Below are 14,970 nucleotides of genomic sequence, written 5' to 3'. Positions count from 1 at the left end.
GAGAGAGGAGAGATGCGTCCCCGACACACACGCAGTCAAGTTTGTGTGTAATGCTCGGACGAGGGAGAAAGAGAGAGGAGAGATGGGTCCCTGACACACACGCAGTCAAGTTTGTGTGTAATGCTCGGACGAGGGAGAAAGAGAGAGGAGAGATGGGTCCCCGACACAGGCGACACACACGCAGTCAAGTTTGTGTGTAATGCTCGGACGAGGGAGAAAGAGAGGAGAGATGGGTCCCCGACACACACGCAGTCAAGTTTGTGTGTGTGTGTGTCCCCGACGAGGGAGAGATGGCACACACACATTTACACACACTTCTGCACAGTCCCTCCCGCCGTCCCTCTCTCTCTCTCTCTCTCTCTCTCTCTCTCTCTCTCTCTCTCTCTCTCTCTCTCTCTCTCTCTCTCTCTCTCTCTCTCCCTCTCTCTCCTCGCTCATTCTCTGCCTGTCAAAACCCGTTTGAGGAAGTGTCAGGTTACACTACTATGCCTACGTCCCCGACACACACGCAGTCCCTGTCTTGAACGTTGCTCGCATATACCCCCCACTGGCCGGTTGTAGGGAGGATAGAAGCCTTGCATCACGTGTCCCCTCCGATACACGAGGAGGCAGCCTGTCACATATTTTCACCTGCCAGCGCGGACTCTCATTGGCGAGGTGTAACGTGTGGGAGGCTCACACTACCCCCGCCATTTCCTGTCTCTGCTGTGCAGGCGTCCCCAACCGACCTGTAGGAGTCGCTGTCCACAACGTCCAGATTACCACCCATCGACTTCCACCCGCTAACTCTGCCAATTGAGTATGACGACTGGCCCAAGCCGGAGGCAACGCCGACAGCCGGAGTCGAACCCGGTGTCTCTTGCATTGGTGACGAGCGCAATGTCCGCTGCGCCACCCAGCCGCCCACACGCAGTCTAGTTTGTGTGTGTGTGTGTCCCTGACGAGGGAGAGAGATGGCGCACACACATTTACACACACTTCTCCACGGTCCCGCGACTCCCGCCGGTCCCTCTCTCTCTCTCCCTCTCTATCTCTCTCTCTCCCTCTCGCTCGTTCTCTGCCTGTCAAAACCCGTTTGAGGAAGTGTCGGGTTACACTATGCACTACAACCATAGAGGGGGTTTACTGCAGATCAGTACCCTATTCACGTCAGGAATACCGTCAAATCAGAACAGCTTAGTTGAGTGAGGGAAGATCTCGTGAACTCGAGACTAGACTGATGAGTCAATATGGTAATTAGAGACACAGACCCATTGATACTAACCCCTATTGCTATAAAACAATGGTAAATACTGAAAAAAGCCATTTATAATGTATGTCCCCTTTAACAGATTGCAGAATGGGTACAATACAGTACGGCTCAATACACACAATTGTTAAGGGGATGCAGACCAGAGAAAGACGTTTGTCTTGTTTACATCAGGGTCTCCCATTTTCAATTCATAGTGACATTTATGACATACACAACATACATGACATCATGACATTTATGGCATAGGGACATACATGACATACAGGTATATAGTACTGTTACATTTGTGATATGTACGATTATGCAAATGTACGGTACTGTTAGTGTTACCCATAGATCCTAACAAAGAATATATACATATGATGGGGAGGAGACTGTCTATTAGGAGGGGGGGGGGGTTGGACATTTACGGTGGCCACATCATGAACACATAATAGAATAGAATAGAAATACTTTAATCATCCAGAGGGAAATTTGGCACTACAAATCATGTTTATAATCTTAATAATATCCTTGGTACAGATGTTTTGTTTTTGCTTGTGAAATGAGGAACATTTGAAGCCTATAAAGCCCTCCTCCAATTATGAATCAAGTGACATAGCCTGAACAGGGGAACTATTGATCATTATCTGGTGTCAAAATATCATCATTCTGTCTATGCAAAAAGTGTCTGTTTTCAGGAGTCACACGTGAAAAAAGAACAAGAACGACTGCACTATGTGGTGGAAATGTACTAAACAAATATCTCTGGAAAAGTAGGCCACGGGCGATAAATCTTCCCATAAACCGTAAACCCATAAAACCAGAAAGCCATATGTCACGTCTCCTAGTAAGAGACGGCGTGCTATGATACATCACATGTATGCGGTGCTTACTTTGTTGCAGTTCTCCACTACGTGTGAATACTCCTTGAGTCTCAGGAAACACAGCGCCAGGTTGAGCTGGGACATCAGGAGGAAGTCTCGGATCATCTTATGCTGCTCGATCCCCGCTCCGCACTCCATCTCCAGCCAGGACACGATGCGTTGGTACTGGATGATAGCCTGATGGTACCGCCCCGCCTGAGATAGGAATCCAATGTCAGGCAACCTACTCCGCCTCGCCACATCGTTCACTGAAGATAAACACGTGTTTTTATTGAAGTGGTTTTCCAATACTGCCCTTTGTTTTACTGCACTTTTTTTTATTTTTTTTATACTGTATATAGTATTTGTATATCCACTTACACTATAATCCTTTTATTTTTTTTATTAGTACTATAGAATAATTAAAGGGCAGGTTAATTTTATTTTCTTATCCAAGAGCTCACTTATGTTTCTACTGATATTTCCACCCAAAAAGTTTTATATTTTATTTATTGTTATTGCTAAATACATTTCTTACCTCACCTTAGCAAAGTCCATTTTCACCGTTTTTCACCGGTCTCGCAATGTTTATATCCCGTCCGTGTTCAGTTTAACTTTCGGTTTTGGCAAAGTTGCAATGAGTCCAACCTCCTTTGATTGACAGGCAGTTAAGCTTCAAAGGAAGTTTGCATCATAGACCAATTCATTTTAAGCACAAGGGCATGTTTACACACCTCCAGTGCACTCGTTTTATGGATACCTTTGAACATTGCCTGGCAAGATGTTGACTAGTATAGGCTGCCTACTTTAGTATTAAGAAACTTGGCACCGTGCTGCATCATCTCACCAGGCTCCAAGACAAACCAATGGGGCAAATGTTTTAGCTTTCTAAAATCATAATACATGTCCATTTCAAAAATATATTATATAATAATACTCTCACTATATCATAATGAGTTTCATAGGCCAGTTACGCACTGTGAGTGGGCAACTTAGATAGCACAAAGCCTATGAATTATAATTTCCTCGGTAGGACACATGAAGACACACATCTGATCATATTGTGACATATCCTTATTTTGGAAAAGGACATGTAGCATGGTGTTTGAAGGATAAAACACTTGAGCCATGGTTTTGTATTGGAGGCTGGTGAGAGGACGTTTCTCAATACTAAAGGGAGTGAAAAAAGTGAACCCGTCCTTTCAGCAATAACATAGGAGAGGAAGTGCTATATTGAGGTTATTGGCACTGGTGTGATAGTCGGTCATTGGGACAAGGTTCAATGCTAAGCTCCATAGATTAGCACAAGAGTGCAAATAAACCACCATATAGCATGAGGTCAAACATGCTATTGCTTTAATACAACATGATTTTGAGCATAACTTATTCAATATTTTAAATTCCTTAAAACTAATTTGACGCGGCGGCTAAGTGGCGCAGTGGGCAAGGCACTCGCCACTAGTGCAGGAGATGCTGGGTTCGAGCCCAGCTCTCGGCATTGCTACCAGCTTGGCTGGTCGTTCATACTAACACAATTGGCAGTGTTAGGGGTGGGAAAGCTGGTGGGTGGGTCCTGGTCGTTGTAAACAGCGACTCCTACAGTTCGGTCGGGGTGCCTGCTCAGCGAGGAAAGGATCTAAGGGGGGTAGTGTGATCCTTCCACACGTTACACCCTCTCAGTGAGAGTCCGCGCTACCAGGTGAAAAGAAGCGGTTGATTGGCTACACATGTGTCGGAGGAAGCACGTGATAGCCTCCACTCTCCCAGACCGACTGTAGGGGGTAGGTGCGCAGCGACCAGGAAGGGGATTGGGAATTGGCATAACAACTAACATTGGGATGGGAGAAAAACGGAGGAAAAAGGAGGGAAAAAAATTAAATTAAAAATTTGACAACGCCCTTCCCAACCAGAACGCATCAAAATGCCTCCAAAGCGATGCCCCGCTAGGTAGCTAGCCGGCAGCGATGTGTTATCAGCAGGCCTTTGTGTACGCGCACAACTGTTGAATAACAAGCGTTTGTGTCACTAGAGGGTTTGATAGACAGCCGGCTTGTTCCTATCAGTTGACTTGGTTGTTCGTTTGATTGGATGTAGTTGTTTTAGCTCCTGCCCCTTAACAGAACGTTATGTTTCGTTCTGTACAGCGTTCTGCTCGCTATTGGACTAGCTCGTTTATACTTATTGTATACATTGAAAGTATTTTCCACATGCACCTTACATCTACCCGGCCACGCCCATTTCCGGTCACATATATAACCGTGACGCGAGGCCGTACTCATCCTTCACTCGTCGTTCATTCGAAAGTGTGGCTCACATGCGCTCTGCAGCTTGAGAGATGGAGATAGTTATTAGTGTGAATTTAGTTTGGAGATGGCATCACCACCAGCACTTCCATCGCTTGGCTTCCACCGCTCATCGCGGGGGTTCCCTGGACCGTCATCCGGTTTCCTCGCTGGTGTGTCGGGCCTAGCAGCCTTGACGCCACGAGATGCAACTGGAGGACGGTTTGAACTAGCTATCTTAGTAACCGGCACGCTCAGGTCTGTCCGAGCAGCATAACAGTGTTTATGTGGTCAGCCAGGAGGGGGTTTATGTGGTGGGCCATCGAGGTACTGTTTTTTAGCAGTCAGACCCTCTAAGCGCCCCTGTGTAGTTTGTGGTCCTCCAGGCACGGGTCGAGCCTCGGGTTCCTCGGGTGGTCCATGGGGCTGGGACCTCCTCTGCGTCCCGCCGCTAAGGCCTCGCTGGCAGAGTCAGGGTTCAAAACCCAGACCCCACGAGACGCCTCGCTGGCAGAGTCAGGGTTCGAAACCCCGACCCCACGAGATGTGGAAGTGGTAACGTGAACATACAGGTGCAGCTCGATAAATTAGAATATTGTGGAAAAGTTATTTTATTTCAGTCATTCAATTTAAAAAGCAAAACTCTCATAGATTATAGATTCATTACACACAAAGTGAATTATTTCAAGCCTTTATTTGTTTTAATTTCGAGGATTATGTCTTACAGCTCATGAAAGCCCAAAAGTCTGTATCACAAATAAAAATGTTAAAATACATGTATTTTTCTTTTGTATATAGAAATGTCGACCTTCTGAAAAGTATGTTCATGTATGTTCACTCAGTACTTGGTTGGGGCTCCTTTTGCACAAATGACTGCATCAATACAGCGAAATATGTTGACTTTTCCATGATATTCTAATTTATTGAGCTGCACCTGTATGCTTCACGTACGTTTTCACTTATAGCGAGCGGAATGCGTGGTGAGGTAGATATTTTTTCCCACGGTCTACTCGCCTTGTGCATCTTTTTGGGTGCTGCACCCTTTTTTCGCACAGTCGGTGTTCTATCCCTCCACCCCTCACTAGGAAGGGTGTGAGGGCCCGGACCCTCTCCATTGTTCTGATGGTTGTAAAGGGGACCTCAGCGGGTGTATTTATCGGGCCTTCGCGTCCTGCTCCGCTCCTTGTGTCCAATAGCGAGCAGAACGCTGTACAGAACGAAACATAACGAAGGTTATCCTATAACCCTAGTTATGTGAGTTCTGGCAAGCGTTCTGCTTTCACGCACTAAGGACCCCTGACTGTCTTTCAAATGAAGTTCAAGACTCGGGAAGGATGAGTACGGCCTCGCGTCACGGTTATATACGTGACCGGAAATGGGCGTGGCCGGGTAGATGTAAGGGGCATGTGGAAAATACTTTCAATGTATACAATAAGTATAAATGAGCTAGTCCAATAGCGAGCAGAACGCTTGCCAGAACTCACATAACTAGGGTTATAGGATAACCTTTGTTTCGTTGTCAAACGTCTTGTTTTTTTTAGTACTATCGATTACTGTCGAGATATAATAAGACCAAAGCTTTATTTTAGTCCTCCAACGACAACAATAATTTTGCTAAGCAATCTGGTTCTTATACCACTGTTAAAAGCACTTGTGGAAAGACGAGTTTGGACTGAGGTTGATTTCCTGTTGCGGTATTCGCTACTATCAACGACTGACAGGAAATCAAATGTAGTCCAATTAGAAAATGCATGTTGTCAAGATGAAACCGTCTACAAACAAACATAGATGACACGCATCTTCCTGTCGTTTTACAGGCTAATACTAGTTGACATTACGGCTGTAAACGGCTGTAAACTGAGAAGTACTCCGATGGGTCAGGTGCAGCATCGTCTCGGAAAGGCTGGTATCGGTGCACCTCTCCTTTCTATTGGCTAGGATGAAATGTCAGAACAATGTACCTTGAAATACTGATTCCCTTTGTGCTTGATTGTAGCGGCCAAATCAAGTTTTTCATTCAAGTCCATTTCCCAGGAATCTTTGGCCTTGAGGGAAACACAGCAAAACACAAGAGGATTCATTCACAGTTCACTTGAATTCACTCAGCTTATTCAGGGGAAATCAACCCAAAATCAACCTCTCTGTGTGTGTGTGTGTGTGTGTGTGTGTGTGTGTGTGTGTGTGTGTGTGTGTGTGTGTGTGTGTGTGTGTGTGTGTGTGTGTGTGTGTGTGTCTCTCTCTCTCTCTCTCTCTCTCTCTCTCTCTCTCTCTCTCTCTCTCTCTCTCTCTCTCTCTCTCTCTCTCTCTCTCTCTCTCTCTCTCTCTCTCTCTCTCTCTCTCTATCTCTCAATTCAATTCAATTACAATGTAAAATGTCAAAACAAGTTTTCTTTTTATAAAATACACAAAAAAAAGTATAATAATAAATAAAAAGGTTGACTCCAACTGCAAATTGCAGTATAATACAGTACATTCCTTGTCTCAAAATATACATAAAAAATATCTTGATATTTGAGACTTTGAGACTATACTAAAAGTAAAAGCAAAGCTCACCTTCTGAAAGTCTTTCAGAGTGACTTCATATACAAGCTCCGTGTTTGGTCCAACCTTGTATTCCGGTTTACCCTCTCTCCCAAAGCCATACCTACGAAAAGACATACAGTACAGTGTGGCTGAGCAGAAATCCTATGTCCAGACAATTACATAACCCAGTTCAAGCCCGGGTCAGACGTGAAACCCAAACGTCTACCAGTTAACGGAGGAGTGGAGCGGGGGAGGGGGGGGGGGGGAGGGGCGAGGCACTTAAAGGGGAACACTACTCAAATAAATCAGGCATAATAGTCTGAAGCTGAGCACTCTATTGACAATGAACGGGAGACCGATTTTGTGGACCCATAGGTTTTAGTTTGTAATACAATACAATACGTTGTATACCCAAATTAGTTTTATTCTATAGTAGTGGTCTCAGAACAAATACTCAGAACGTTCCCCTGGGTGCTCTAAAGTCTTATCTTTATAATGTCCCCCAATTCATTGTCTATGGAGCAGCTTCAGACTTTATACCTGATGATGACGTCACACATTTTGAGTTTTACCACTCTGTTTTTTTTTTTATTTGGAGTTGTTCATGTCCACTGATATTATTAGTATACGGTCTTAGACCGTAGGAATGAACGCGGATGAAATCTGAAATTGAGCACAGTTCCCCCTCATTTCAAGATTGAGCACAAATTACATCATCTCACACCAAATTGCACAAGATTATACATCAATGTTCTGTCCTGGGGTGGTTAATCATAATTAGTCCAAGCAGTCTGGAGGAACACTGCAGTGTTTATCCGGGGACAAAGGAAAGTCCACTTGAGTGAGGGGAGGCTTATGAGTACAACTATACCGGTACTGGTGTCAAGATATATTGGGCTGATACCAGGGCGAAAACGGGGGGATTTGTATAATAACATTTTCCAAATACTAAAGCCCGGTGCCAAGAGCTCTTCAGACACAGGAGGATGTTTTATCTCTCTGATGGAGAATCCATCTTGTCAGGTCTTCAAGTTATATCGCGTGTGCCAAAACCACAGTGGTTCAGCCCAATCAGCATCCTTTGAGGAACGACTGGCAGCTACGGGCAGAGATATTCTGCCAAGTCTCTTTTTTTGTGTGCCGGCCCTACTCCAAACAGTTTCAAAGGAAGGCTTCCCAGATGGTCCTGTGTACCAGAAACCATCTGGCAGGTCAGATTAGAAGAAAGATTTATTCTACCTCAATAACCTTTTGTCCAATGACCCCAAACAAATGGTTCTAAAAGTCTTGACTGTTGAGCAAAAGTATCGGAGTGAAAAAGGTACCGGCGCATTCCTCGCTTATCGAGTTTCAGACGAGCTCCCTTTCAGACTCCCCCCATACTGAACACCTGTCCCTGAGTCAGGCATCATTGGAATACACTGCATTTTTTTTTTATCTTTATTTCGAACATGTAAATACAAACAATATAAAACAAAAACGAATCATTGATCTATAGCAATGGGGGGAAAAAACATAACTCAATTTACATGTTCGAAAAGGAGTAGGAAGAAGTATACACTTATTTAATCCTACCCCTTTTCCACTACTCAAATGAATGTACTAATTTAAAACCTTACAAACCTTACAAAACAAATATATATATATGCAAAACAAAAAAACATTGGAGTGCAGGTTTCCTATAATTATAATTATGCCAATTCTATGCTCATTTTATGCCTCTTGTATGAAAGGTGCTATTAAAAATACAGTTTATTATTATTATTATTATTATTATAATTATAATAATAATAATAATAATAATAATTATTATTATTATTATTATTATTATTATTATTATTATTATTATTATTATTATTATTATTATTATTATTATTATTATTATTATTATTATTATTATTATTATATAAGAAACTAAACATTCAACAGCCTGCTAATGGAACCACACTGGATAAAGTATACATTTAGACTTTAAAAGCCTTAGGAAGGACAACCTTTTTACACACACACACACACACACACACACACACACACACACACACACACACACACACACACACACACACACACACACACACACACACACACACACACACACACACACACACACACACACACACACACACACACACACACACACACACACACACACACACACACACACACACACACACACACACACACACACACACACACACACACACACACACACACACACACACACACACACACACACACACACACACACACACACACACACACACACACACACACACACACACACACACACACACACACACACACACACACACACACACACACACACACACACACACACACACACACACACACCCCCCCCCCCCCCCCCCCCACCCATAAGTAGGGACACTTTCTAAAACAAGTCACACATTTGATCAGAAACTGAAGGTGGGGGGGCTTGGCAGTGAAAGACAGCAAAAAGATGACAAGGATCACACTTAATATTTCATCATTTGTCAGTGACTTACTTGGGTTTTAAGTAAAGTACACAGCACTCTCCTTTCTGCATCTTCTCCATGGCCCGGTCCACTCCCAGAGGGATGCCCTTATCCTCCGACTCGCCCACGACAAAGCGGATGTCGCGCGAGTCGAACAGGCGGCCCCCGCAGCGACCTTCCAGGTGCACTGTGGGAGAAACGACACGTCATGTTATCGTAATGGAAAATGCATAGGGGTTCAAAAAGGTGCACCGTTTTACAGTTTCAAGGGAGGGCGATTTATTTCCATCTGCAGAGCCTGCGACGAGTTTACAAAACTACACTTCACTACACGTGTAATTCTTGCTATTATTCAATCTTGTAGATAGAATTGCCGGCCCTGCCTCTGTAAACAAAAACGGTGAAACAGTAAACCTTTCGGGGGCAAACTCTAGCTTCAAACGGTGTTCCAGGGCCCCGCATTCCCTCCCTCCGAGGACAGGTTGTTTATTCAGTTGTGAAAATATACACCTTCGAATTTCTTTCACTTATCTAACTCTCTCGAAATGACACAGTGGGCCAAGCGGTACTTGTCGTTCTAATAACAACCACAGGCGATAAAATGCAATGTGTGATCCAGCAGAGGGAGGACGACATCTCTGCCAAAAGCCTAAAGCCCTCTGAAGTCATAATGGGCTCTCAGTACAGTCAGGACAGAGTGTACTCTTAACATTGTGTCTTTTGTTTTTCCCTCAGTATACACAACATACAGTATTAGATTTACCTCTGTTTTTGCATTTCTTGAAAACCAGTTTATCCTCTCAGGTGCTTTTCCCTTATTTGGCCTATCAATGACAAACTTAGTACATAAGCCTAAGAGGACTAACATATAATACATCTATACTTCATATAGTATTATGCTATATATATATAAGTGTGGTGTGTAAGGCACTTTAAAGGAACATGCCAACTTTTGGGGAAATTAGCTTATTTGCCATCTACCCTGGAGTTAGACAAGCAGATACATACCCTTTTCTTCTCTGTGCATGCATTCAGAGCAGGGAACACCCGCACCGTTAGCCTAGCTTAGCGTCATTCACTGGAAGTAGGGGTGCCAGTGTAGCCTAGTTCGCAACAGTCACGAAATGCACTCCAAATACAACTACAAAACGTTCCTGTAAACATGTTGTGACCTGTGTATTTATCACGTGGAGAAATAAAAATATAAAAAAATTATAATAATAAAATCTGCTTAGAAAATGAAAATGTCTAATTATTATATTTTTTTCTCCACGTGGTAAATACACAGGTCACAACATGTTTACAGGAACGTTTTGGAGTTGTATTTGGAGTGTATTTCGTGACTGTTGGGAACTAGGCTACACTGGCACATCTACTTCCAGTGAATGACGGTAAGCTAGGCTAACGGTGCATTCAGTAGAAAGCTATCTGGCTGCACTTTAGCCTAGCTTAGCACAATGAATGGAAGCGGACAGTACCGGTTAGCCTAGGCATTGTCCAACTAACACCTCTCCCGAAGGCTAACCGGCACTGTCCGCTTCCATTCATTGTGCTAAGCTAGGCTAACGTGCAGCCAGATAGCTTTCTACTGAACACACAGAGAGGAAACTGGTATCCATCTTCTTGTCTCTCTCTGGAGAAGACGATAAGCTAATTTCCCAAAATGTTGGTGTGTTCCTTTAAATAACACCCAGTTTTGGGTTTAACTCTTCAGCTGCCTCTGCCTCTGTTGTCCTACACATGGGTCCGCCTACTACAGTCTGTTACAGATCTGGTCTACGTCAGTGCTTTTGATTTGATTTTGAAATAATTTGATTATTCAGAGGAACAACCGAGACCTAAGATACTGTCATTTATTTTATACATTATGTAAAATCCATTTCAAATAATTTTGGGTCCGATTCTTTGGCCCATGGGCCACGGCCCTCAGTCCATGTAATGTCTGGGCCCTGGACCCTCCGTATCAAAAGGTTTTGGCAACCTTGCTCTATACAAACATTGGATTACATATTTGTACTGGTTGGCCTAAAATGAAAGAATTAGAGGCATATCCCTTAGGATGTCAATGTTTTTCATTTATCTGATTACAAGACTGACTCCTGACTTCCAACTCTTTGGAAGGGTGAATTCCCTGTGCTTCTTTTGTTTGATTGTTTTTATCATTCTGTCCTTTGTGTCTCCTTCTGTGTTTTCTGTCTGTAAGTATGTTTATTTTTACGCTGTTCTGTCCATCTTGGCCAGGTCTCCCTTGGAGAAGAGATTCTTAATCTCAATGGGATTTCCCTGGTTAAATAAAGGTTACAAAAACATTTAAAAGTTGGCCCAAAGTTTGACTCCATACTGACACGTGGAGGACGGCTGTACCAACCCCTCCCCTGCCCCCCTCTGTCTCGAACGGTTGCCAGGACATCTTGTTGGACGGACAAAAGAACACAAATCCGTAGTACTTTGCAGACACGTGGGATGTAATGGTTGCGATTGAAATATCTAGGACATCCGGCACAATAGCAGTGCGATAACAGAAGCAAGGCATTTGCCCTCGATGGTCGCTCCATCATTGGGGTTATTGTAGCCCTCCCATTTGACCTTTACTCATAGTGTACTGGTCTGTCATGTACTGTAGGTAATACTGCACAATGGTTCCCCAGTTACCACCCAGTTCTGTACAGACAATGCTCCCCCAACACTGAATACAAAAGGTCATAATCTCTGAACATCAGCATAGTTCTGTCGACATTAAAACGTCCATGTTTCCTTTACTAGTTTAACTACTGTATATTTTGCAGTAGTTGGGTGGTAGTTTAACTACAGTACGTTCAATTCTCAGTCGCTTTTTCAGTAGTTAACTACTTTGGGTCATGTAGTTTAGTGTAGTTAATTACAAACTACATATTTATGTAGAAATGTAGCATTTTCCTGATTCCAACATCTGTTCCCTGTCCCCACCTTAAATCCCCAAATAAAACACACCCTCAGGTGAGGCTTTGCCTATGCCGGTCCCTAAATCAAACAGACCTACACTCTGCGTCAGTTCAGTTCCGTAGTACTTTGCAGACAGGTGGGATGTAATAGTTGTCATTAAAATATCGAGGACATCGAGGACAATAGCTAAGCGATGACAGAAGCACTTACCCTCGACGGTCGCTCCATCATTGGGGTTATTGTAGCCCTCCCCTTTGACCTTTATCCTCCTGGTGATGCCGCCGTCATCCGTGAGCATCTCTCCCTCGAAGCCGAGCAGCTCCACCTAGAGCGAGTGACACATGCCCATGTGTTTCCATGCCAACATCCACCTGTCCTCAAATAACCCTACCAGAAGGTCCTCAGCGTGTGGCCCAGATAACCGTGACCATTGTGGACTCGCTATCCTTCTCTTCCTGGGTCTCTTGTTTCTTTCTCTCTCAGGTTAACTGGTGGTATGGTATGGCTACTGCTGTTAGCACAATGTTTAAGGTTAACTGGTGGTATGGTATGGCTACTGCTGTTAGCATAATGTTTAAGGTTAACTGGTGGTATGGTATGGCTACTGCTGTTAGCACAATGTTTAAGGTTAACTGGTGGTATGATATGCCTACTGCTGTTAGCATAATGTTTAAAGGAAAACTCCAACATTTTGGGAAATTAGCTTATTTGCCATCTACCCTGGAGTTAGACAAGAAGATACCTACCTTTTTCTTCTCTGTGCATGCAGTAGGAGTAGGAAGACGTGCACCGTTAGCCTAGCTTAGCGTCAGTCAAGGAAGTAGGTTCCTCCATTAGCCTAGTTCCCAACGCCTTCCTACTCCTACTGCATGCACAGAGAAGAAAAAGGTATGCATCTTCTTGTCTAACTCCAGGGTTCCCAAAATGTTGGAGTGTTAAGATACATACCTTTTTCTTCTCTGTGCATGCAGTAGGAGTAGGAAGACGTGCACCGTTAGCCTAGCTTAGCGTCAGTCACTGGAAGTAGGTTCCTCCATTAGCTTATTTCCTAACGTCTTCCTACTCCTACTGCATGCACAGAGAAGAAAAAGGTATGTATCTTCTTGTCTAACTCCAGGGTAGATGGCAAATAAGCTAATTTCCCAAAATGTTGGAGTTTTCCTTTAAGGTTAACTGGTGTTATTACATGGCGTTTTCACATTCGCCGAAATGCTTGCTTGTGATTGGTCAATAGCGCTCGTCAGAGGTACGTTATTACTCGATAACAGACCTCTGCCGAACAATAATGACCGCTGTGCGCAGCTGTTCGCAATCAAGCCCACTGACACACTGCATCAGTGCAGCCAATCAGACACACCTGCCGGCTGCACTGACAGCGGAGTGTGTGTGACGATGACAGCGGGAGCGACAGAACAGAACTGTGTCTGCATTTGATCTCGTCTTGTCGATGTAAAATGAATTAGGTATATTGTTAGTAAGTTAGCCATGTAATAAGCGGGATAATGTATAGCTATACTCGATCATTGTCGCAAAATAATTGACCTTCACTGACGTTTAAAACACCTCGGCGAGGCGCCTCGGTATTTTAAACTCTGTGTCGGTCAATTATTTTGCGACAATGACCTCGTAGCTATACATTATCCCTTACGTATGGTATGGCTACTGCTGTTAGCACAATGTTTAAGGTTAACTGGTGGTATCATATGGCGGGAGCATGTCTATGTTCCCCGGGTCCTATGTTCCCCAGGTCCTATGTTCTCCGATTGATTGATTGATTGATTGATTGATTGATTGAACATTTTAGACCACCAGCCCTGATTCCAAACTCTAACCTTAACCAACTTCGAAAGAGGGCCTAAGCTTAACCAGTTCGAAACAAGGCGGACATTAATAATTAATAAAATAATAAAAATTAATAAAATGTTCAATCAATTAATCAATCTATCGGGAACATATGACCCGGGGAACATAGGGATGATCCCGTTCTGTATCGTATGGCTCCGCTCGGCGTCACTACCGCACTGTACCTCGCTCGTGCACGTGCACTGAATAAAAAATTCCACAATGTACCTTTACATCCCAACATCCGTCTGACCACACCCCTATCAGCTTACCTTCATAAGCAGGTGTGTGGCCACCTACTCGCCTCCTTCTTCGCTTTCACCACAAGGAAGTGCCTTGGTAGATCCCCACTTGACGAGGTTGCTAGTTGAAGAAAGTTGAGACGAGTTTACATTGTGCTTATTTTTTTCTTCTCTCATAAATATTCAAGAGAAAAATCTAAGTCATAATGTCTACTTCGGAGAGTCGTAGAACCACTCTTCACCAGCGGTTCTCCATTCCCGCCTCCGTCGTGCGTTCTGGTGCAGGGCTGTTGCCGCGTTCGTGGTCGGCAGCCACGCCCGGTAGGCATCCGATGGGTAGTTTGCCTCTCCGAGGAGCCAGTGCACCGGCGCCGTCGACTCTGCGATGGCCTGGTCCTGGCTCTGGTTCCGGGGAATCGTCCGTTGTTGAACGGCCGGTTCCGTTGGTTCCGGAGGATTTGAGACGCAAGCTTTTTGCGTCTGCTCGGTCCCGTCGCAAGATGGTGTCCTGCAGACGTGAACGGCCTGGGTTTGGGGAATTGCTGGAGACCAGCGAGGATGCGTCGGTCTCTAGCTGTCCAATGG

The 14,970-nt window shown here is 44.1% G+C and overlaps 1 protein-coding gene across 2 annotated transcripts in view; it reads right to left on the bottom strand.

Moving 5' to 3' along the window:
• The window catches only part of fkbp5 (FKBP prolyl isomerase 5), a 52,514-nt gene that overhangs the window by 9,614 nt on the left and 27,930 nt on the right, over window positions 1-14,970 (bottom strand). For both annotated transcript variants that reach the window (XM_084316853.1, XM_084316854.1), the window contains exons 5-9: window positions 12,512-12,626; window positions 9,410-9,566; window positions 6,933-7,023; window positions 6,341-6,424; window positions 2,128-2,313 (exon numbers count right to left, since the gene is read on the bottom strand). In XM_084316853.1, the coding sequence (XP_084172979.1) occupies window positions 2,128-2,313; window positions 6,341-6,424; window positions 6,933-7,023; window positions 9,410-9,566; window positions 12,512-12,626 (633 nt within the window). The remainder of the gene's footprint in view (window positions 1-2,127; window positions 2,314-6,340; window positions 6,425-6,932; window positions 7,024-9,409; window positions 9,567-12,511; window positions 12,627-14,970) is intronic.

This window comes from Notolepis coatsorum (genome assembly GCF_963971535.1).
Source record: "Notolepis coatsorum genome assembly, chromosome: 6".
NCBI lineage: Eukaryota > Metazoa > Chordata > Actinopteri > Aulopiformes > Paralepididae > Notolepis > Notolepis coatsorum.
The sequence above is the reverse complement of the archived record's forward strand: the minus strand, read 5'-3'. Positions and strand labels throughout refer to the sequence as shown.